Source organism: Emydura macquarii, unplaced genomic scaffold (assembly GCF_026122565.2).
Source record: "Emydura macquarii macquarii isolate MOO-44397 ecotype Brisbane River unplaced genomic scaffold, CSIRO-AGI_Emac_v2 contig_2734, whole genome shotgun sequence".
In the NCBI taxonomy this organism is placed as follows: domain Eukaryota; kingdom Metazoa; phylum Chordata; order Testudines; family Chelidae; genus Emydura; species Emydura macquarii.
The window spans coordinates 4,414,986-4,437,844 of NW_027132871.1; the positions used below are offsets into that span (position 1 = coordinate 4,414,986).

A 22,859-nucleotide genomic window follows, 5' to 3' on the forward strand; every position below is an offset into this window, starting at 1 on the left:
AAAATCAGGGAACCAGAAGGGGATGCTGAGCAGAGAAATCCCAACAGCGCCCACTGCTTCTCAAAGTCACCTAAGGAGTCGGTGGACCCTGCACAGAGGCATGATAGGACCAGGGACCAGAAATAAACTCCACAGTTGCAGAACACCCCCTCGTTCAGCTTCTTCCTCCTGTCCTCAGAGGTGATGGAGAAAGACCTGCGCCAGCATGCTCCATGGACTACCTGCACTGTAAAGCAGCCTCTGCAAGGCCTGAAGGCAAAGGCGTGGACCTGGATGCAGAATCAGACCAGGCCTTGTCTGCCCTCCCACAGGAGGATGTTCAGGACACCCACAGAGATCCAGTGCAGCCTTTGCTAGAAAAGCTCCAGGATCTTTCTCTGGATGCTAGGATTCCTGGGGTGCCAGAATGTGGACAGAAATAGCTGGTTGAGAATCAGCACACTGCTTCAAAGGGAGATGCACCGGAGCAACCCCGTCCACGTCCACAACCAGTCAGACATCAGATGGATTCAATTCTCCAGTGGGGCAGGATCAGTGGCAGAAAGATAGATGCCCAGTGTTGCAGGGAAGGTACACCCCATCAGCGGGTGTTGGGTTGTGGGGGAATTAGAGTAGAGTTAGGCAGCCCAAGTGGCCTAATCTCCCCAAGCTGCCACAACAACCCTTGTTCCCAGAGTTGTGTGACTCCAGGGTCAAAGTCAACAGGATCACCCTTCTAGGCAGGGCAGCCTGGCCTAAGGGCCAGAGTCAATAGGACTACCCTATGCTACAGGTCAGTGTGGCCCAGTGGTCAGAGAGCAGTGGGCCACCAGCCCAGGTCCTGTCTGCAGTGGGGGTATCCGCCACTGGTTCAGCAGATATCCTTCCAAAATATGCTGAGTCAAACCCTGGTTCTGCAACCAAATCAATGTTTAATTTCCCACGGTCACTTCCTACCTATCCTTCCAAGGGGTTCTGTGGTCTCTCCTCCATTGGGGGTGTCGGGCAGCTAGGAATTGGTTGGAGCCACAGTCCAGCTGGTCTCTGCTTCCTGGAGCACCAGCAATCTCTCTGCAGGAGCCTGCAACACATTTCTGCTCCATTCAGTGGTCACCCCAGACTGAGCTGAGTTGCTCCCAGAGTGTGATTAATCCCTGCTGAACCAGTGCGAGGTAGGAATACGCTGTCACACGCAGATACAGCAGCTGACCCATGCCCTACCAGACAGCAATCAGCACGGATGAGAGTGAGACCACCTGCCACCTGTCCCCAACCATCAGGCCACAGCTCATGACTAAACTGACCTGGGTGGAGGAGGAGGCTACCAAAGAGATAGCTTCCATCAATGCCCAATCTCCCAGGTTCTGGGCTATGAGGAGCATGTCACCAGCATATTCCGATGACCACCCACGAGTCCGGCTTTTATAGCAACAATCCCATCATCCTCTTCTGGAGGGAGACAGAAGGGTTCGATCATGATGGTGTCCAACTGGCTGGATAGCAGGCAGCCTTAATGTACCCCTTGACTGAAGGTGACAGATTTAGTCAAGGCCCAGTTGAGCTTGACCAAACACTCTGCAGAGGTGTACAGCACCTGGAGAAGCCCCGTGAAGTGAGGCCTGAAGCTGAACACTTGCCGAATGCCCACGAGATACCTGTGATCCACCCTGTCAAGTGCCTTCTACTAGTCTACGGATGGGAGGGCAAATGGCAGACTATCCCTACATGCTACAGGGAGTAGGTCCCAGACTAGATAAATTTTATCAAAGATGTTTCAGCCTGAGACATTGTAGGTTTGGTTGGGGTAGATCACATGTCCCAGTATGGACCCCAGCTGCAATGAGATGCTTTTCACTATGACCTCGTAGTTCATGCTGAAGAGCAAAACTGGGCACCAAGTCCTCAGACTGCAGAAGTCCTCTTTCTTAGGCAACAGACTGAGCATGACTCACGTGCAAACAGGGGGAGCACCCTGCTCCTCAAGGACTTGGCCCAGATAGATTCAAGGCCAAGGATGAGGACATCCCATAATATACAGTAGAATGCCACTGCCAGCCAATGATGCCCAGAGATGTTGATGGGCATCAGAGGGGAGGGCTTCCAAGAACTTGGCCAGCGTGAGACATTGCTCTAACCAGTCCCAGTTTCCCACACTGACCATAGGGAATTTATCCCACAGGACCCCACAGGCATTGGTGTCAATTGGATCCAGAGAGAAGAGGCTAGCATTAAAGGCGTGGCCCTTCCCTATGTCTTCAGAGGTATATGAGAAGAGTGCTATCCTCTGCTGGGTGGCAGGTGATATGCTCTTTGGTACCCCTCTTTTTCTTTGGGGTGTGAAAAATGCAGGCACCACGATCCATGTCATGAAGGTGTTGAATGCGGGAGCAAATGAAGGTGCCCCAGGTCTGATGGTTGCCCGTGGCCTGGGGATCCTCTTGCTTCTCCTGACATTCTCTGCAAAGGGATGGATTCCTGGGACAAACATCCAGGCATCTCTCCAGTTCCAAGACTTCCCACTCCAACTGTTCTATTGCAGCATCCCTCCTCTGGCTGCCCCCCTGCTGTAGTCACAGAAGAAAAGCCAGTCATGTACCTTCCCCAGATCCCACTGCTTCTGTTCTAAGGGAAAGATGTGCTTCTTCCAGGCCAGCCAGAACTCCCAGAAGGCTGCCCAAAAGTCCATATCCTCCAACAAGTTGTTATTAAAATGCCAGTAGGCATCTCAGGATTCAGTGAGGCTGTCATGGTCATCAGGTGGTCGTCCGAGAATGGGGATGGCCTGATACTGGAGAAGTGGGCCTGCAAGATGTTAAATCAAGACACGTAAATGTGCTTCAACCAGAAGTGGCACAACCAAGTGCCCTCCGCCCAGATAAAGGTGAAAGTGGTAGAGTCAGCCAGCTGGCGTTCATGTCAGTTGTCCACTAGGGATTGATGGTCGACAACCTCCCTGATATTTGTAGTGGCCTATCAGTTCTCTGTCCAAAGGCGGTGCGTGCATCCAGGCTGATGTTTAAATCTCTGCCCAGGACCAGGCACTCATGAGGATCTATAGTGTTGAGGAACATAGACGTCAGCTTATGGAACCGCATCCGTTCTGGGCTTGATAACAGGGTAATCAGACTGAGAACCAGCCCCAGAGGTGCATCAGGCATCCCAGCACGATCTTGTCAACTCCCAGTATCTCAGGCCATAAGTCTGGGGAGAACAGGGTGATTACCTGAGAATATCAGCTTTCATTAGAGGAAAAAAGTATGTTTCTAGCCCTCATGGGCTAGAGGAGAAAAGAAGAAAAGATTGAAAATATGAACCTTAAAGGGCTCAAGAACGAGAAAGCAAATAAGAACTTAACATGCGTTCTTTTAAAATCAGGAAGTCCTGAGTCCTGAGTTTTGAATGCATGTGGTTGGCAGTAGAGATTTCATGCATCCAGAACCTCCAAGTTCTTCCAAATCAGGGCCTATAATTAAAACAGAGAACATTGGTAAATTCGAACTCGGATGGCCATAGGGGTTATACTGACAAAATAAAAATTAAACAACAAAAATGGCTGCATAGTGTGAGGCTATTTTAATTTTTCCAGAGCTGCCACCTGCTGAGGTTGGTCATGCTTTCAGAATGGATAATCTGATCATGTAATGCTAGGACAGGAGAACTGGTGAAATGGAAGTGGGAAGAGGTATGAGAAATGTGTAATTTTTTAAAATTAAGTTTAGCTTCATTGATCTTATGTGAATCGTCAAATCTACATATTCTCAATGTTTTCTATCTAAACTTTTTCATTCACTAGGCACTGACATCACCAGACGTTCTAATTTTTCTTGTTTAGCTAATTATATTATAAATTTCAACACACTACATGTACAGTGACGTGTAAACTTTCTGTGCACTTCAGGAACCTTGAATGCAGTGTTTTCTTCAGATTTACCTTGTTCTGTAGCTTGGCTTCAAATGTTTTATTATTAGAAAGCATTCCTGTAGCACCCAGTTATGCAACTAAAAGTAATAATCCCTAGTTTTTAGGGTTGTAGTTCATCTCTATGCATCATAATCCCCATTTTGAGAGATGGGGAAGCTGAGGATCAGGGAAGTGAAGGGACTTGCCCGAGGTTGACCAGTGGCCATGTCAGGTCTTGGCAAGCACAAAAAAGGAGGGTGTGAAAAAGCAAGAAAAATTTAAATGGAAGTCCTCCCTAGAAAATTTTGAAAGTTCAAGTGCAATTTCATCCATTTTAGAGCAAGATTATAGACCCCTCCCTGCCAAACCAATAAATACATCTAGGCAAGCAAACAAGCCAGCCTACCATTTATTTGGATTTCTAAAATAAGTTATCAGTGAGGAATCAAGTCCAATTAACAGGACAAACTCTTTAAACAATCACATTCCTTTTAAAATGTTTTACTTATTATTGTTACATTTGTTTTTGGAACTGAAAAAGATTAGAAAAATAGCTACTTTTATTGTCTGTTTTGTGCATTAGACAATACTTTATGTACAGTAAGTTTCCCTATCTCCCCTGTATGATGTGTTTATTTCCCCCCATTTACATTGTTCTTTCATTCAGGAACAGACAGAAAAACATTTAAAATATTTTTTTAAACCACGAAAATTGGCAGGGAGATAAATACATATATAAAAACTATCTGGATTTCAACATGATCACAGCCCTTTAAATACTGGAACTCTCTATGAAGTGCTTAATTTAGAGAGACAAGGCAGCTGAGCTAATATCTTCTATTGGACAAAGTTCTGCTGGTGAAAGAGACAAGCTTTTGAGCTGCACATAGCTTTTCTTCAAGTCTGCTCTGAGGAGCTCACTGAAAGATTCTCTCTTTCAATCACAGGTATTGGTCCAATAAAAGCTATTACCTCACCGGCCTGGTATCTCTAATATCCTGGGTCTGACACGGCTATAACTTCTGCAAACAAGTACTTGATTTGTCAATCTTATCATTGCATTAAGTCAGGAAAAGGGGCATAAGAGAGGACAGAACAGAGAGTCTCTGCACAGATGGCTTTGGCCTCCACAGATCCCGAGAGCCTTCTCCACTGGATGGGGTGTGAGGGCTCTCCACAAAGGGATCCCAAGAGTTCTTTCCATGGGGCGCCTCTGTTGCTTTTTTTTTTTTTTTTTTTCTATGAGAGTAACTACATGTTTCCTGCTATGATTGTTCTCATGAACCCACACATTTGAAATAGGGAATTTTTTTTACAATTATGCTGCAATGAAGGATTTTAAAAAAATATTGCAATAAGTACATTTCTTGTAAAAGGAGATGAGTTTTTTTAAAGTGAAACCCCATGAAACATTCTTGTTGAGAAGTTTTTCCCATTTTTTTAAATTGCCTGATAAAACACTCATTTGATTAAATATTAAAAACAGGGGGGAAATAAAAGCGTAAATAAACAATAAAAACTGTGAAAAATATAGAGCAGACCAATGAAACCTAACCATAATTAACTTCAGTGGATGGAAGAAATTGAAATCAAGGGGTTAAAAAAGGCCAGTACGACAAAGTAATTTGTAGATAAAGGTCTAAATAAAACGTTGTCCTATGTGGATAAATGCTTCACACACAACGTTGTTGAGATTGGAATAATTCAGCAGGCACAATTGACCATTTCAGGCAGTGATGGTTAACTATTATTAGGGTGACAGAGACAGCTATAGAAGTATGTGTGTGACATATATAGCTACACACCAACCTTATAGGCTCAGACCAATAGTAGAAACTAAAAATTAAATATTCAGACTGGGTTGGGAAGCTCAAACTATCCACTGAAATTGCATATGACGTGGAAACTGGCAGCATACAGAGCATGCAGTTTTCCATTCACATTGCAGAAAGCAGCAGTAGAAAGGAGAGGCAAGAATGGTTTGATGGGATAGAAAAGGTTGAAGGCCTCAGTCCCTAGGAGATATTAAAACTTTTGTAGACTTGGGAATAGCACTATTAATTCACAGCCCAACTATTTTAAGGGCCAAATGTGCCTCTGGCACAATCCAAGTAGGCAGACTGTGGACTAGAGAATTCTGTAGGTCACCATGTGACAGAGCAGCTGTAGAGTCACTCCATGTCTACTACTGCAGCCTCAGGGGTGTATTATCCCTCAGCTGTCATGTGCCCACTCCATGGATGAGGATGACTAAAGGACCAAAGTAAAAGTGGATCCTCCGGCCCCCCCTTCCAGCCACCCTGCACATTGAATCACAGTGATTCCCTGTGAAGTTCTGTTCAACATCCACCAGTCCTTTATGGGCTCTGAAAATCTTCTAACTTGTGGAGGAACCACGTCACATAAGCTGAAGTCAGCCCTCAGTGACCCAGTGCTGGTTAGGGATATAGGATTGTCATACTTCATGCCTAACTAAATTAGATCTGAGAGAGAGCTGTCAGATTGGGGATAGGTTCGAGATCAGACACATACTTTGTTATACTGGAATTAAGGTTGAGAGCACATAACAGTAATGTAGGGATGAAGTAAATCTTACAGATGGTGTTTGTTGTCTACATTGTCCTTTTAATGAAAAAAACAAAAAAACAAAATTGCAGTATATATCCAAAGAAAGACTTAAAATGAATTTTTCCTCTCTGCAAAGTGACTTTAAAAATAGCATTGTGGGAGTCTCACGTTTAACATCTCTCAATGACTCCTATGTCAAACTATCATTTAAAAATATGCTTTTTCTAGCTACTGTTATCTGCACATTCAACATTAGAGTCAACCTGTATCCCTCTGGCTTGTGTATCATCAACAGTAGTAAATATTTTGCAACTCTAATACCGCTCTCACCTGTACAAACCCATAGTTTTCCAATTCTGCTGTTCATTATACCACAGCAATCCCATAATCCTTCAGTGGTATTTCACAGTGGTAATATATGGCTGATTTTAGCCTTCAGAGATGACTAACAGTTTCACTTGATGTAGTATGGGGCAGATCCAATCCTTTTATCTCTTCCATTACTCTGCTGTTTCTTCAATATTCACATGGGTAGACAACACTTATTTTGGTCCCAAAGACAGTAGAGCGGACTTTGAATACATACAAAGTCAATTGTAATTATGGAGATGACTTTGAATACATACCAACCCAATTACAATAAGGGCTATTGACTAAAAATCTGCCATTTATACAGTCAATTTTCAGATTAGAAGTGCTCTTCAAACTCAATGCAGAAAAGTTCCCAATTTCTATTGCAAAAACTCTACTTTTTTATGAGACTTATTATTAAAGTACAGAATGGGAGATACCAAAGCTGAGGCAGTCAGCTATCTGAGGCATCTCCAGAATATAACAGTGGTCAGGAGTTTTTGGGTGGTGGTGGTAAGGGGTTCAGAACTGAGATCAGAAATCCTTTTTGAGTAATAATTAACTGTTGAATCAATGAGGACAACAATCAAGACCTCAACAAAATGAGCCCGGGTAAATAAAACTGTAGGATTGTGAACAAATGACAGTATGCAGGATAGTTTTAGCGTAATGGTCAGCATCAAGACATACTACACTACAGTTGCAAAAACATACCTTGTAGTGGCTGCTAGTCACATAAGCTTGGAAGCTGTACTAGTGCATGGCAGGAATCTAGCATTACTAAGCCTGTCTAAGCAGAGTTATTGTACATGCAGTTCAAATGTACTGTCTGAGACTCTACGAGATGCCTTAAGATATTATTTGGGGATGAAAAAAAAAAGTCTTTACATTTGCCTTTAGAATTTGAAAGAGATACTACATCTTTATGGGCCAAAGGAAATATCAGTGCAGACTGAATGGGGGACATTAAGCTAAGAAAAATACACACACAAGCTAGGAACCACTAAATTCCTTTACCTCAACTTCAGCCTGGGAGGCTCCTGTGGAACCCCAAATAAGTCAAGACAGAATTTGGCACTGTCTAGACTTCTAAAGGTGGGAACTCAGCATGAACATAGGTGAAAGGGGCTATCATATTAATACAGCACACCGCACAATAAAACAATGTCATCTGTACATATGTGACAAATTGCCACCAGGTTAATTACTAAAGTGGCTGGCTCTGGATATTTCAAAGAGAAGGTATTCTGTCCCATTATGAGTTCTTGTAGACTGCTATTTCCACCGTGTAGAAGTAGTAGATTAAATCAGGAACTACAGCATCATCATTAAACGAGTCATGGGTTTTCAGCCGCCAAGGCTTCCAAACTCTATCATCACTGAGAGAGAATCTGAAAGTTTTGCCTAGACCTGAGAATACTTGGAGGAAAACAGAATTATCCATAAAAAAATACAGTGCCTGCCTCTTTTCCTGCCTCCATTCAGCCAAGTCAAAGAAGTGCACAAAATATTTTTGAAGGGATTTCAAAGATGTGTCAGTGGAAGCTCATGATCACTGATCTGTATTATTTAACTTTCTTTTGTCCAAAATCAGCACTTGACATGGCATGTGGATTGTCACTTGCTGAGCTTCATATGGGAAGCTATAAACTATGGATAGTATCATTGCTACATTCTCAGCAGTAAACTCTCTGGGGGTAAGGCTCCTCTTTTTGTTCTGTGTCTGTACCATAAACAATGGGGGCCTGGGCCATGACCGGGGTGCCTATGTGCTATCACAGTATAAAGACTAATGATAATTAGTAATATTGGTGATGAAAATTAAACCTGCATGCTCGGTATAATTCAATTAATGTGAGTAATCTGATTTCAATAGAGTTACAATTTAGGATAAAATGTTCAAAGTGCCTAAGTGATTTAGGCACCTAAGTACCATTTTCCAAAAGTGATGTAGGCCATGTAGAAGCCAAGACCTTGTTGTAAGTAATTTGGGCTTCAGCTTTTGAAAATGGGACATAGGCATGTATGAAAAGTTTACTCAACTCCAAACTTGACACAGCTATCTAAGCAGTGGAAGAACATGTCCCAAGAAAAACAATCCACTTAACCTTTTCAGTGCAATATGCTCAGACATCACTGCTGAGAGAGGTGAAGAAGATCTATCTTGACAATCTTACTGCAGCTCAAAGTGAAATAGTAGCTGTAAAATTGAATGGCAGCAGTGAATCTTACTACAGTCTTTTAAATTTGACTCTGTTGCTGTTTGACAAAGCTATAAACTGAAGCAGAGTCTCTGAGTTGTCTGTGTGCAGACTCAAGAAGACAACGCTGCTTGTTTGTCTTCAGATGTGGTAGATTATCCTTTGCAACCACTTTCTTTTTTTAGCAAAAGTTTTAATTCTGATGAATTAGGCCCTCTCACTCAACAGAGAAAGCCTCAACTTGGCTACAGCTGAGTAGGCAAGTGCTGTTTTCAAACCAAGATCTTTATGACTGTTACATTACATCAGTCTCTACATGCGAGATTATGAAAAAAAAAATGGGCCATAATACCTACAACAGGTACAAACCAGTTAGTTAGCTGGATATATTCAAGAGTGTAGGGATGTAATGCCTTCATTAAAGCTGGGGCTCCTAAATCCCACAGGCACTTTTAAAACTCTCCCTTTTAAAGCCTCTGGGTCAGCCAAAACTTTGAATTTTTTTACTTTGGCTGTGCTGCAACTTTAATGCTACTGTTATGTTTTACAAAAAAGTTCTGATTAGAGAGGTAGTCACAAATAGCCCTTTCTATCACCAGTAAAAGGAACTGGGTTCTTTGCTAACAATGTTTTAGAGATTTTTTTTTTTTTTTTTTTTGCAAAAAGGATATTTTCTTCAAAAAGATTAATTTTATTTTGAAGGTATTTACATTTATACAACCAGAATAATCTGATACGGACTGTAACATATGTTAACAAAATAGACATGATTCATTTATTTATGATAAAACTGTACAAGTATAGTAACTTCCTAATGGTTTTTGTTTGGTTTCTATTTACCAATGGAAGGATTTCATACCTGACCATTAGGTTCTTTTATTTTGAATGCATTTCTCACAGATCCTTTCATCATAGAAAAAAATAACCCGATTCCAGCTTCCATGCCCTCCATCACTCTGCCCTATCTTCCACACAGTTATGATTTAATCCCGAAATGCAACATTCTACCATATATTATATCAGATATATCTGAATCTGCTGTTTCTCTATTTTCAACATGGAAGCACTTCCTAGAAAAGAAGCATCAGATAACCAGGCAATATGAACAAAAGAGTTATTTATTATATATATTCTCTAGTAAGTCATAATAGTCTCTAGGATTTTAAATGTCTTTTTGCTATTTCCAATGCTTAAAAATTATAATTTTAAAACATTAAATACTGTATTATATACATTATGATTCCATTTCTTATTTTTAAACATGAATGTAATGTTCTCCAAATGTAAACTCGGAGGGAACAGGAAACAATTCCTCTGGCATCACAGGCTTTGAAAGCTCACATCAGACACCTGTAGATTTGACTACATGAAAAATAGCCAAATGTCAATATGCTCTTTTATGGAGTTCTTTGTTTTGGTTTTGGGTTTTTTTGTAATTTTTTTTTTAAAATATAAACAGAAGGATAGATCTGGCCAGTACTTTGTCAATGTTCAGTAATAGAACTTTTTTTTTTTTTTAAATTTCATACTTATTTTTTATAAAATAACAAAATATACAGATAGAGGGAACAGAGTTTGTTACATTAGTTCATACACATACAGTAAACAAAAGGTTTTATGTATGGCTTTGCAAAGGTAGATTATGAAGTGATGTTTGTATTTTATTTGTTTAAAAGCATTTTAAGAGAACGTGTTAGTGTGCTTACAATAGGGGCCATGGTAGTCGAATGTCGAGCCAAGAGTTTAATGCTAGAATCATGGGAGGTCTTGTCTGACACTGCATCTGCAGCTTTCAGAAGACAAATGTAGTTTATTACGACCTCATCTATTTTAGCTATAATTTCCTGCTGCTGTGTTTCAGAGTTCATGACTTTCACTAAGCGCATGCAGGCTTCTGTTAAGCAACAGAGCACTTGAAAGCTGGAAGTCATAGCTAGAAGCATTTCCTCTGGGCTTTTATCAGCCATGGCCATTTTCCTGCAGGCACTTCCCAACTGTCTCGATTCTATAGATAACAGTTGTTTGTACTGAGAAAGTTTAAGGTCATATGTTTCCAGATGTAAATCTTCTTTCTTCCCCAAACTTGCTCGGACCAGAGAGAGCAGCTCATTGGCATCCTTTTGTGCTGCAAGAAATCCATCGGGCATTGCATACGTTTTCTCTTTCATCACATTTATTCTTGTGATTTGTGCATCAAAGGACACGTCACTGAGATTCATATCAGTTTGGCCACCTTGGCCTTCAGCATTGCTCTTGTCCTGTGTACTATTTATTATCTGTTCAGGGGACTCAACAGCTTTTTTTTCACTTTCAATGGAAAAAGACTGATTGGCTGGTTCTGGTAACTCACATGGTATCTGTGGTTCATAGAGGCATGAGAGCTGGTTGTTGTCTCCATCATCTTCATCATCCTCGTTGTCATTTCCTCTGCTTAGGAAACAATAGCTAAAGGGGCCATGGCATCTCCAGTTGCTGGCATCCGGCTTTCGTAGGGGCAATATTCTATACTGTTTGGAGTCCTTCTGCATGGAGATGGTGACTGAAGACCTTTTATTGTCTTTGATGTCAGTGCTAACGTCCATAGAACTTTGAGAATAACTTTTTGATAGCTTTTTGCCCAGCGGGAGTTCCACCCTTTTTTCTGATTTGGAATCATCTCTTGCAGCAATGTCTAGACATTTCAGACTGACTGCAGCCTTTTTCTTCTCAAGGAGCATCTCAATGCCCCTGGACCCTGCAATGACACTGCTGCTGCGTCTCAATACTTTCCTGCTGTGTGGCATTCTGAGGCTTCCTCCCATCATGTCATATGGCCGTAAACTAACTGCTGCCCCACATCCCTGTTTTACTTTAGGAATGTCACAAGGGTCTTGATTTTGACTTGGCACCTTTGATTCTGAGCGAATGTTGGATGATGGCATGATGGAGTCAGCTAGAGGCTGTTTAGGAAAAGCTGAAGGCATGCCTCCTCCTCTTCCCTTTCCAGGCTCTGTGAAAGCTACACTAGGGGTAGTAGAAGAACAGAGAGAATAATTATTCATCACCTTGATAATATTCGTAAAGTGAATCTCTAAGCATCTTTTATGGACATTTTTAAAAAAATGAACTGTTCAAATGATTCAGTGAATCCAGCACCTCCATTTTAGTTAGTACCATGCATATATAGTCATATAGCTTTCGGGAAAGGTAAAGATCTTTTGTATTTCTCTAAATATGAAATTTTAAAAAAATCTATCAACATATTCTCATTTATGAATAACTGACTAGTCCTTCCATTACCACACTTGACTTATAATGTGAGGTAGCAGAAAATTGATTCATAAAACTTTCATGAACATTGCCCATCTCCTGAATGGAATGGAAGTTTCCCATTTCTTATTTAAAGGGATACTAACCGGTTAAAAATCCCTTATATTACTAAAATGGAACAAATTTGGAAAATTCCATTTATTTTTATTTTGTTTTGCAACATGCTTTTTTGAGGCAGTGAAAAGAGACTGTTTCACTTTTGCTTCTAGTCAGTTTCATTTTCAGATTCCCATAAACTTACACATTGCTGCTGTGTTTCAGTTGCAACCAGTAAAGGGGAATGTGTAAACTCCAACCAAACATTTTTTCAATTAAATTAAAAACAAACAAACAACAAACAAAAAACATATAAAATCTCTTAAAATTGGGTCCTAAACTATGTGATTAAAATACTGCACCTAAGATATCCTTACAGGAAACTTTTACAACAGGTTTTTAAATTAAAAGGATGCAAAGTTAATTCCATTTCTTTTTCTTCTTTACAGTTATTGCTCTGAGCCTTTTCTGGTCTATCAACAACACAGTTTTCATATCTTTATCTGGAGATTATTCTATGCACTCTTTATTTTAGCAAAAGCCACTCTTTTTAGCCACATAGAGGAAAAAGATATATAATATATGATAATTAAATCACAGATTGCCCCCTTCTACCCAAACTGACATACGTTGCTAAAGTTCATATGCATTCAGTATATCAAGCTCTACAGTAAATATCCAGAAAACCAAATGAAACAAAATTTTTGAAATTCTGATGTAGCGTTCAGGCAATGTTCTTTTCCAATAGACAACCTCGTTAGGGAGATTTGGAAACATTTTTTTTAAGAGCTAATATTAATAGACATGTTTTTCCTGAGAGTTTAAAAAAATGTAATGAAAGAGGTATTTTAAATTAAAATATTCCCATGCAATGTTTATAAAGAGTATCTAACAACATGTTATTTGGGGTTATTTTAGCAAAAACCACATAGCAGAACCAGAAAGCGGGAATGAATAGAAACAGGTTAGGTCTAATTTCACCGTCTACTCTAGTTTGACAATATGCATTGAGATAAGAGAGGATGTAATCTTCAAACTTGGTATTTACATATAGGCCCTGTTAAATATGTGATTTTAAAAACACATGCTTTGTAATTGCTGTACCTGTAGTTTCTTTAATCTTGGGGATCCTATGACATCCATCTCTCAAAGTGCCAAACAGTGGTTCAGCATTAATTGCTGAATGCATGGCAGGCATTGTCATTCTATGACACACAGCTTCTGACTGCTGCTGTAGTTCCTTGTATGTTGTTCCATGGGTTGGAAGAATGGCAACTCTTTCATCTGCTGGAATATAGCCAATGCCCTTCACAGATGAATCAGAGATAATGTGCTTAACATCAGAGGTACAAACAGGAGATTCGAGTGGGGTAGCACATGGGCTACTGCCCGTGCTGCATCCTGCATCCACTGAAGAGCACTGGGAGCTCTGCAGAGAAAAATGACCTTCACTTTGCAAAGATGACATGCGCTTGGTCAAGTGATATTCACAAAGTCTACTCACACTCTGCTCAGCTTCTGGAAGCTTTGAAGGATGTTCATTTGCAGATAAATCAGCATCTTCTGAGTCATTTAGGTCTTTGGCTGAAGACACACTAGTCATGTCAGACAAAAAGTTTTCACCTTTGCCAAGTCCCGAAGTATCACTCTCATCAACTTCAGGATCCACTTCATTCTTAGAGCCAGTATCTGTTTTACCAAGACCAGAAACTCGTGGAAATGTCTTCCCATTCACTGTTTCTGAACTTGGTTTATCTGATGCTTCATCATCAGCAGCAGCATACCATCTTTGGCGAAAGGCAGTTCTCTCCACATTAAAAGTGCTTATGCGTTGACTGTCTCTTGATGAAAGAGTACCACATTTAGCTTTTAGATCTTCATCAGTCTCTGCTTTTTTAGTTCCCTGATGCTTTTTCACAGTAGCATTACTATCAGAGGCTGCTTTCACTTCACCATCAGTCATCTTATTTTTCCTTTTACTAGTGCAAGAGTATACCAAAGACCCCATGTGCAATTTGCTAAAATAGTCAGTGACAGATTTTGTTTCCATGGTCTCTGGTTCCATTTCCATGTTGTCTGAATGAAGAATCTGCTTCGAAGGCACAACTTTTGACTGTAGCTCTGCAGCTTGACGACTAGCTATAGACTGGGAGGATTTCGCAAGTGGTCCTCCAGCTTGATTCTTAGCAATGGGGAACTCTGTCTGCTCTTCCACAAGGGGTTGGTAACCTTCACTAGTGGTTAAAAACATACGTGTGGAGTTTTCTGATTGTCTCTGTGCTGTGGTTAGTTCAGAACTTTCAGTCATTTCAGAAGAGTTTGTTTCATTGCCAGAATCTGAAGATGACTCAGGGCTATATGCTCGCAAGATTGCTACACCTGCATGCCACAAAAAATAAGAGCCAATTAATGAAAGCATCCGAGGCACTTGAATAAACTGATAAGCAAACAGGATGTGTTAAATATAAAAATAAATGGATATTTTTGGTTTATTTTAAAGTATACTCTGATTTTATTGCATAATTCCTGAGATAGATAACTTAGCAACATTATGGTAGTTCCACCACGTGAAATGGAATGTGAGGCATGTAAATGATGGTAAAAACATACAGAATGGAATGTTTCCAAGGCTAAATGGTGCAAATGGATGAAGAGGAATGATGTTCAATGAATAAATGTAACTATGGTGAAAGAACCTGTATTGTCATTCGTCTGCTGTTCCTCTGAAGCAGCCAAATCCTCTAGGGCTTGAAGAGTAGAGACTACAGCATCATCTAGCCCCTTTTCACACTTCCCCTCAGTATTAGTAGGGACAGCATCAATGAGTGACACTGGAATGTCATCATTTCCTAGATTACTAGCTTGCTCCTTGTCTTCTATATACTGCGTTGTTTGGTTCTGAGAGTCTTCCTCGTCTGAACTATCCCTGAAGCCAGGTGGAGGAGCAGCAATGGCCATGTTTAAAGAATGCAATAAGAAGTCATCTTCATTATCATCACCTTCCGGAGGAGGGAGTGATGTCAAATCAATAATATCATCACTTGAACCAGAAAGACTGAGAATGGCAGGCCTGCTGATTTCTCCTACCATAATGTCTTCCTCACAGCTAACTTCATCTTCATCTTCAACATCATCTGTGTTTTCTGCATAACAAATATCATGCAACAAGGGCTCTTCTATCCCTTCTGCAGCTCCAAATATTTTGCCATCATTTATGCTTGCATAAACAGAATTTGCAGCATATTGAATGCTTTCAGCATCGGGAGACAATTCTAGACCTTTAATGTCATTGGTATTACTAATATAAAGAGCTCTCTGTTTGTCTAGTACTTCTGGACTTTCATCCAAAAGTCTTTCATAGCCGAGGGTTTGGGGACTGATACCATCTAAGCTGTGATCGCCAAATATGAAGGATACTTTTGCCCCCCTTGGAGAGTCCTGTGCTTTCTTGCTAGATTCCAGTCCTGAGAGTGACAGTAATGACTGCTGGTTTAAACTTCTGTTTTCTCCCAGCTCAGTGGAGTCACCTTGTTTGGTCAGCTCCTGATCAAGTCCACCTGCACTATAGGTATTTTCTATGTACAGATGTCTGCGGTCTTTTTGACATATGGGGCTTTCAGAAACTTCTGCAGTCTTCTGTTTTGGGTCTACAAATGTTATCTGGGCCTCTTGATCCCCTTCAGCCATGAATGTGGTAGTTTTTGGTACACAATTCCACTCGGAAGCATGGAGCTTATGCTTCCCTCTATTTTCAGCTCCTACAATTTGGCAAAATAAAAGCAACAGTCGTTTAACAAATGAACTGCTTCATGCAATTTTTATAAAAATGACTTGTTAATTCTGAATAAGCCATATTTTAAATATAGAACAGCTGCATAAACCTGTCCTTTCTACAGCCAAACCATTTTCAAACTCTCCTGTACTTCAAGCTAAGGAACTCTTGGTTTAAGAATTAAGTTTAACTAGATGTTTTTATGCTATGAGGGCAGAGAACTAAACTAAAACTAGGTGAAATGATAACCCAGGACTGGTTGGTAAGATAATCTTAAAAAACCCCAGCACCTCAGATTTCTGGGTGAAGGGTCTAGTTATATAAAATGTTAAAACCTGTATGCAAACCAATGATGATTTATTTTTTTCTCTGTGGCATGAGGAGGAATACATTAAACATTTTATTTTACCATTAACACTAACAATGGCTGAATCTTAAAACACTATAAAGCTGAATGTATATATTACAACTTTAGGCCCCAAACTAGCAATCAGGTCAAATGCGCATACTCCTGTACCTGCATAGGTCCCTACTGGCATCATTGGGGTTCTGTCCGCATGGGTCCAATTGCAGGATCAAGGCCTTGTTTTGTACATGTGACCCTGTTAACACATTATGCAATAAATACCTGTTTCTCGATTTCCTGCATTTTTCTTGTTGGCCATGTTAAATATTGAACGCCTCGAATCAACCAGTAGTCTATAGTATCCAGCTGTTAAACAGGCAAGGTTCATTGCATCTGATGATTCCATTATCAAAGTAATAGGCTATGAAGAAAACAACCGAGTCTTGGTCAAGGCTATTCATCCTCAATCAATTTACTTGCTGAAACATCACTTATTAAAAATTAGTGTATTTATAAAATGTAAACAATAGAAATTATTATTTCACAAATGCTTAATTGGAAAATCAAAAATAAACTAGTTTTCCTCAGCTCTGAAAAGTCTGATTTAAAACTATATTTACGGTATGAAATGTTCAGAGAAATGAGAGCTGAAGCAAGAAAAATGTCTAACTGGACACTTTAAATTCACTTGATTTTTAATTAATATTTGTATTACTGTCTATGTAATTATTAATAAGAAAAGCTTCAATTCTCAAATGTGTTCTAAGATGCTTAACATCTGGAACTTATTAAAAAATTAATGTTTTTCATAAAATTTTAGAACGGAACCTTTCACCATTCTCACTGGTGTACACAAGGGCTTGCCTACATGGCAAGTTACTGCCCGGCCAAGCCAAGTGTGAATCTACAGCACAGCACTTCGCTGCACTGTGATGTCCCATGTGATCATTGCTACAGCTCACTGAAAGTCCTGGAGTGCCACACTAGAGCAGTATCCACATTTATGGGAAGATTTTATTTGAACGTCCTGCAAACTAATAGGCAGCTGGTCCTGAAGGAGGTTGTGTACTTGCCCTCATGATCAAAACAAGGTTCTGTGATCATAGCTGTCTAAGACAAAGCACAAAATAGGGTATATGGTTATTAAAAAAAATAAAAATTCATAATGTAGAATCTTAAGCCAATATACATGGCTTTAATATAATTCCATGACACCTTTATTCACACAGTATTTTATATGTGCAGTTTCAGACCTGATGGAAAAATCTAGGCAATTATTATTAATCACGATTATTATTATTTAGAGCAAAGCATTTTGCTTCTGGGCATTTTGAGATTTTGTTCAAAAGTACAGGAGCTTTGGTATAAGGACAGATGCTTTCTACAAAACATTCAAACCTGTGAATAAAATTAATACAAATTATTAACCAAAATGAATGAATCAATTCTTGTTATGCTAGTGTTTAGAAGGAGTAGGTGTGCATGTATATAGAGAGGTATTCAAAATGCTTTCTTGATGCTGAATTTTCTGAAAGGATCAATAGAAATAGATGATTTCCAGAGAGATTTTAAATGCCAAGAGTATTACTGTGACCTGCTGTTCACCCTCTTTTTAACCTAGAAGCACCTAAACTTTAATTGATGACTTTTTGGAAAGAACATGTGGTAGAGAGACTTACTGAAAAGGAAAATAAACAGTAAAAAGACGACCCAAGCTGTTCACATTTCTATAGAACTTTTCAACCCAGGATATTTAAGTGCTTTACAGGCATTAACTAGATATTATCATTCCCTTTTGGAAATGGACATTTAGGCCACATTCTCTAGTGCTGATGCACGGAGATGTATATTACCCCTTCTGTACTCAGTGAGGTCCACTCCCTCCTCTTGCGTCGGATGGAAAAATCCATCACAAGGGGAAGGCATGTGGTGTTAGTGCCGTGCCTAGTTCCTGACCAACATCTACCATTTCCTAGGCCTACCCACTGTGGTAGTGTCTACTGTGTTGCCACATTATTTTTCAGTTACTGATAACCACATGCAAAATTTCCATATCCTTATTCATGTGACATCATAACATTACTTTTGGTAAGTTTGTCCCTTTGACAGGAAGCACAATTGGTATTTTGTCCCTCTTGCTAATTAGTCCATATAAATCTTGGGTGTCTCGCTTTCCTTGTCATTCTTGATACCCAGCATTTATATTTCTTTTTCCTCACAGGACTGGGCGGTCGCCACAGATGACTTCCCTGCTTTATACTCTGTGTTGCTTAGCTATTAGTATTCTAATGTATTATAGCAAAAACAACGAGAGTCCTGTAGCACTTTAAAGACTAACAAATTTAATTTCTGCAGGCATAAGCTTTCGTGGGCTGCAACCCAGTTCATCAGGTGCAAGAAATAGAAATCAGATAGGGGGTGTATATATATACATCCCTGGGTAAGGAACAACAACGGGGAAGTTAGGTATAAGCAAAATCCATTCAGTTAGAGTAGTTAAGGCCTATTCACAACCACTGATTAGGAGGTGAGAATGTGTGAACAGTGACAATTACTTCTTGTAATGAGATAACCACTCCAAGTCCCTATTTAGACCCAGTTTGATTGTGTCAAGTTTGCAGATGTGTTCCAACTCTGCGGTTTCTCTTTGAAGTCTGTTTTTGAAGTTTTTTTGTAGAAGTGTAGCAACTTTCAAGTCAGCTACAAAGTGCTCTCCGACTGGTTTATGGATGTTACCATTTTTTATGTCTGATTTGTGTCCATTTATTCTTGTGCGTAGTGTCTGGTTTGGCCAATGTACATGGCAGAGGGGCATTGTTGGCACATGATGGCATATATTACATTAGTAGATGTGCAAGAGAATGACCTTTTTATGGTGTGGCTGATGTGGTTAGGACCTGTGATGTTGTCACTAGAGTCAATGTGTGGGTATAGCTGGCAACGGGGTTTGTTGCAGGGGTATGTTCCTGGGTTAGTGATCTTCTTGTATGGTGTACGATTGCTGGTGAGTATTTGCTTCAGGTTGGGGGGCTGTAAGCAAGGATTATATTATTATTAAAGTATTATAGCCTCCTTAGATTCCAGTCTCCTTGCTCCTTCAAACTACCTAGTCTTAAACACAGAGGAAGGATATCTACTGGTTATATCATAGGACTAGGAAATTCCTGGCTTTTGCCACAAACCTTCTGTGTGAACAGCATGAGTCATTTAATTACTCTCTCAGTTTCCCCATCAGAATAATACTACCCCAAAGAGGTGCTGTGACATCAAGAGTTGTAAAGCACTCTGGGATCCTCTGATACTATTGTTGTCCAGGGAATTAAACAACAGATGGTGCTCACCATCCAGTAATGTTTTCTTATATTGCTGCCACAGATCATCCAGATCAAATTACAGCAATATTATTAACTTAAATATAGTGAAATGATACTTCTCAATAGAAGTTAAGTGGGTGAAAGAAGAGCTTAGTAAATATTCCATGTGTAAGTTTTTCCATATAAGTTTGTAAGGAAGAGTAAAATTGGTAGTATCCTTAGCTTTAAAGTATTGAACTTTCGCATATTGTGAATTTCTTACTTTAAGCTCTATTTATCCTCTACACAATTCTATAGAAATTCTATGAAAGATTCCACTGTAAGACTTCCAGATCCAGTAAACTGCACTGAGAGGATCCAACATTATGTAATATAAAAAATTCCACTCATTTCCACTACATATTATTGAGGCAAAGAGTTCAGTAGGATTCAAAAGAGGATTAGACATATATAAGAAGAATGAGAAACCCCACAATTACATTATCTAGAATAAAAAGAATTAAGAAGAGTTGGGAAAAAAATTCCCTTCTATGTAGGTTGTTCCAGAGCTACCTACTATGGGGTTTCTTGCACCTTCCTCTGAAGCATCCAGAACAGAATACATTGGTTTGATGTGGTATGGAAATTCTTATGTTCCTAAGAAATCAGTTGCATTTCATTTGCAAAAATTAATTCTAAATACACTTTCATAATATTAGTAGCATGAAAACATTTAGAACAAAATCATGCACAACTCTATCAACTATTCCAATACAGCAGGAAAATGAAAATCATGTTATTTTAAGATACTAAATTGAGACAAAACTTACTTTTACATCTAAGACATGGAGCTCAACTCTAACAGTGCTCTCATCTTCTGTAAACATCTCGATCCTGTTGACATGGCTAAAGTCTGCTAGCAGGGCCACCAGGTTTGTTTTGGTGTTGATCACGTGGCTGATACCATAGCGTGGCCCTACTAACAAAGTCACTTCTGAACGCTTTTCTCCTTGCTGTACCATAAAAAGAAGAAAATAAAAATTAAAAAGAGTAAGAAACGTCACAGGTTTTGCATAACAAAAATAAAATAAAATAAAATAAAACACCATGACTACTCTCTTTCATTTTTATGAGATTTAATTTGCCAATATTTCTTTGCCATGAGTTAGTAAGTTCTCCAGTAAGAGGCAAAACCAAACAAAAACCCAAACACAAACAACAACAGATACACAACTGTCCTAGATTTATGGTAAAATTCAGAAAATAAAAGTTATTACCTCACAATTTATTTTTGTTGGAAATTGACTGCATTGTGGTTTTCATATGAGTGGATTTAGAGTATATTTCTTAAAAGAAGAATTTTTTTATTCAACAACTTAAGTATTTTGTGGCTATCTGCATGGCATCCACTAAGTGAATGCGACCTCCAAGCTGCCAACCAGAATACAATAGAAGCCATTTTCTAGAAGATTGAAAAAAAGGTGTTTGTGTGATTTGATCCAATACATTGTATGTATTATTTTAGAATGTTTAGGACTTGAATTTCCTTAAGGCAAATGTATGAATCAGGCAGTTGCAAACTAATAGGTGAAAATTATCAAGAAAATAAAGGAAAAAGTTACCACTAATGTAGCCTTGAACACACGCCCCCCGTATAATCGTAGATCGCTGAGGAACTTGAGATAATGCACCTTGGCTTGCAGAGCAGACAGCTGAGGAGAAGGAAACTTCTGATGTTATTATTACAGGAGTAAGATGCAGTGGGGGAAATCAACACATATGGAAATGGAAGAATTAAAACATGATTACACAGCCTAAGGACACTGGACTGTGACAAGAGCTCATCAGTTGAAGACAAATCATTATATATTGGACTTCTTGATGAAGGAACACTCTTTCAGATCTTGGAATTAAAATCTTGTTTATTTTGATCCGATGTGCTCAAGACTCAATTATGGGCTGCATCAGGGCACTGCAAGAACACTGGAACTATTCCAGAAAAAGGAAAATGCAAGACTACTCAGATTAAACATCTGTTCACTGAGGGATTTCAAGGGTACGCAGGAGTTTCTATTCATAATCACCATCAGTAGCCGTTCTTTAAATTTTGGTTTACCAATGTGAATTTGAAAAGAGCAATATATTTAAAAAATTACTAAAACAGCTACACATGGTACATTTTGCTATACACCTGTGATATATAGGATTTTATTTCTAACTTACTTCTAAATTTCTTTTAAACAAACAATAATTTAGTCACTTTTCAATAACAGGATGAATCTGAAACAATAATTTAGTCACCATCCCATAACAGAGGATGAATCTGAAAAACAGCTAGAGATACATACAAATATGCCATAATTTATTTCCATGAAAAATAGGAATCATTTACAAATAAGGTTAAATGAAGGTTTGGGGGACAGGAGTGTTGTGTTTGCTTGTTGGTTAATTTTGGGAGGGGGAAACAATTTAAAAGTTAAGAACTAAAGTACAATTTTTAAACTGAAAAAAAAAGTCTCTTCCGTTCACACAGATAATGTAGACCCAAAAACTGTAGCCCTTGGGTTAGGTAAAAACCTCAAAATCCACAGTTTAAAAAAAAATTTTTTTTTTATGCAAATCAAGCCCACCTGAGTCCCATAAAGTGGGCACATGGACAAATTGCTAAGGAGAAGTACAAAATAATAGCATAAGCATGTAGGGACAAAATCAGAAAGGCTAAGGCTCAAAATACCTAGGAAGGGACCTAAAAGGCAATAAGATGAGGTTCTTTAAATTTATTAGGAGAAAGAGAAAGATGAAGGAAAGTATAGGCCCTTTACCTAGTGGAGGAGATATAATAACTGATGACATCAGGAGAACTGAGGTGTTTAATGCCTATTTTGCGTCAGTCTTCATTAAAAGGTTAATGGTGATCACACAGCATTAACAATAAGGGGGAAGAAATGCAAGCTAAAATACTAAAAGAACAGGTTAAAGAATATTTAGATGAGTTATATGTATTCAAGACAGCAGGGCTTGACGAAATCCATCCTAGGGTACTTAAGGAACTAGCTGAGAATCTTGGAACCATCAGAAATTATCTTTGAGAACTCCTGAAGGA

General features: G+C 39.3%; 1 protein-coding gene across 1 annotated transcript in view; it reads right to left on the reverse strand.

Annotated features, from left to right (window-relative positions):
- Positions 1–9,713: 9,713 nt before the first annotated feature.
- The window catches only part of FRMPD4 (FERM and PDZ domain containing 4), a 156,233-nt gene continuing 143,087 nt past the window's right edge, over positions 9,714–22,859 (reverse strand). Inside the window, exons 11-16 of the mRNA XM_067566137.1 lie at positions 21,379–21,468; positions 20,587–20,769; positions 16,746–16,884; positions 15,042–16,103; positions 13,450–14,724; positions 9,714–11,998 (exon numbers count right to left, since the gene is read on the reverse strand). Coding sequence (XP_067422238.1) covers positions 10,662–11,998; positions 13,450–14,724; positions 15,042–16,103; positions 16,746–16,884; positions 20,587–20,769; positions 21,379–21,468 — 4,086 coding nt within the window. The 3' untranslated portion in view covers positions 9,714–10,661. The remainder of the gene's footprint in view (positions 11,999–13,449; positions 14,725–15,041; positions 16,104–16,745; positions 16,885–20,586; positions 20,770–21,378; positions 21,469–22,859) is intronic.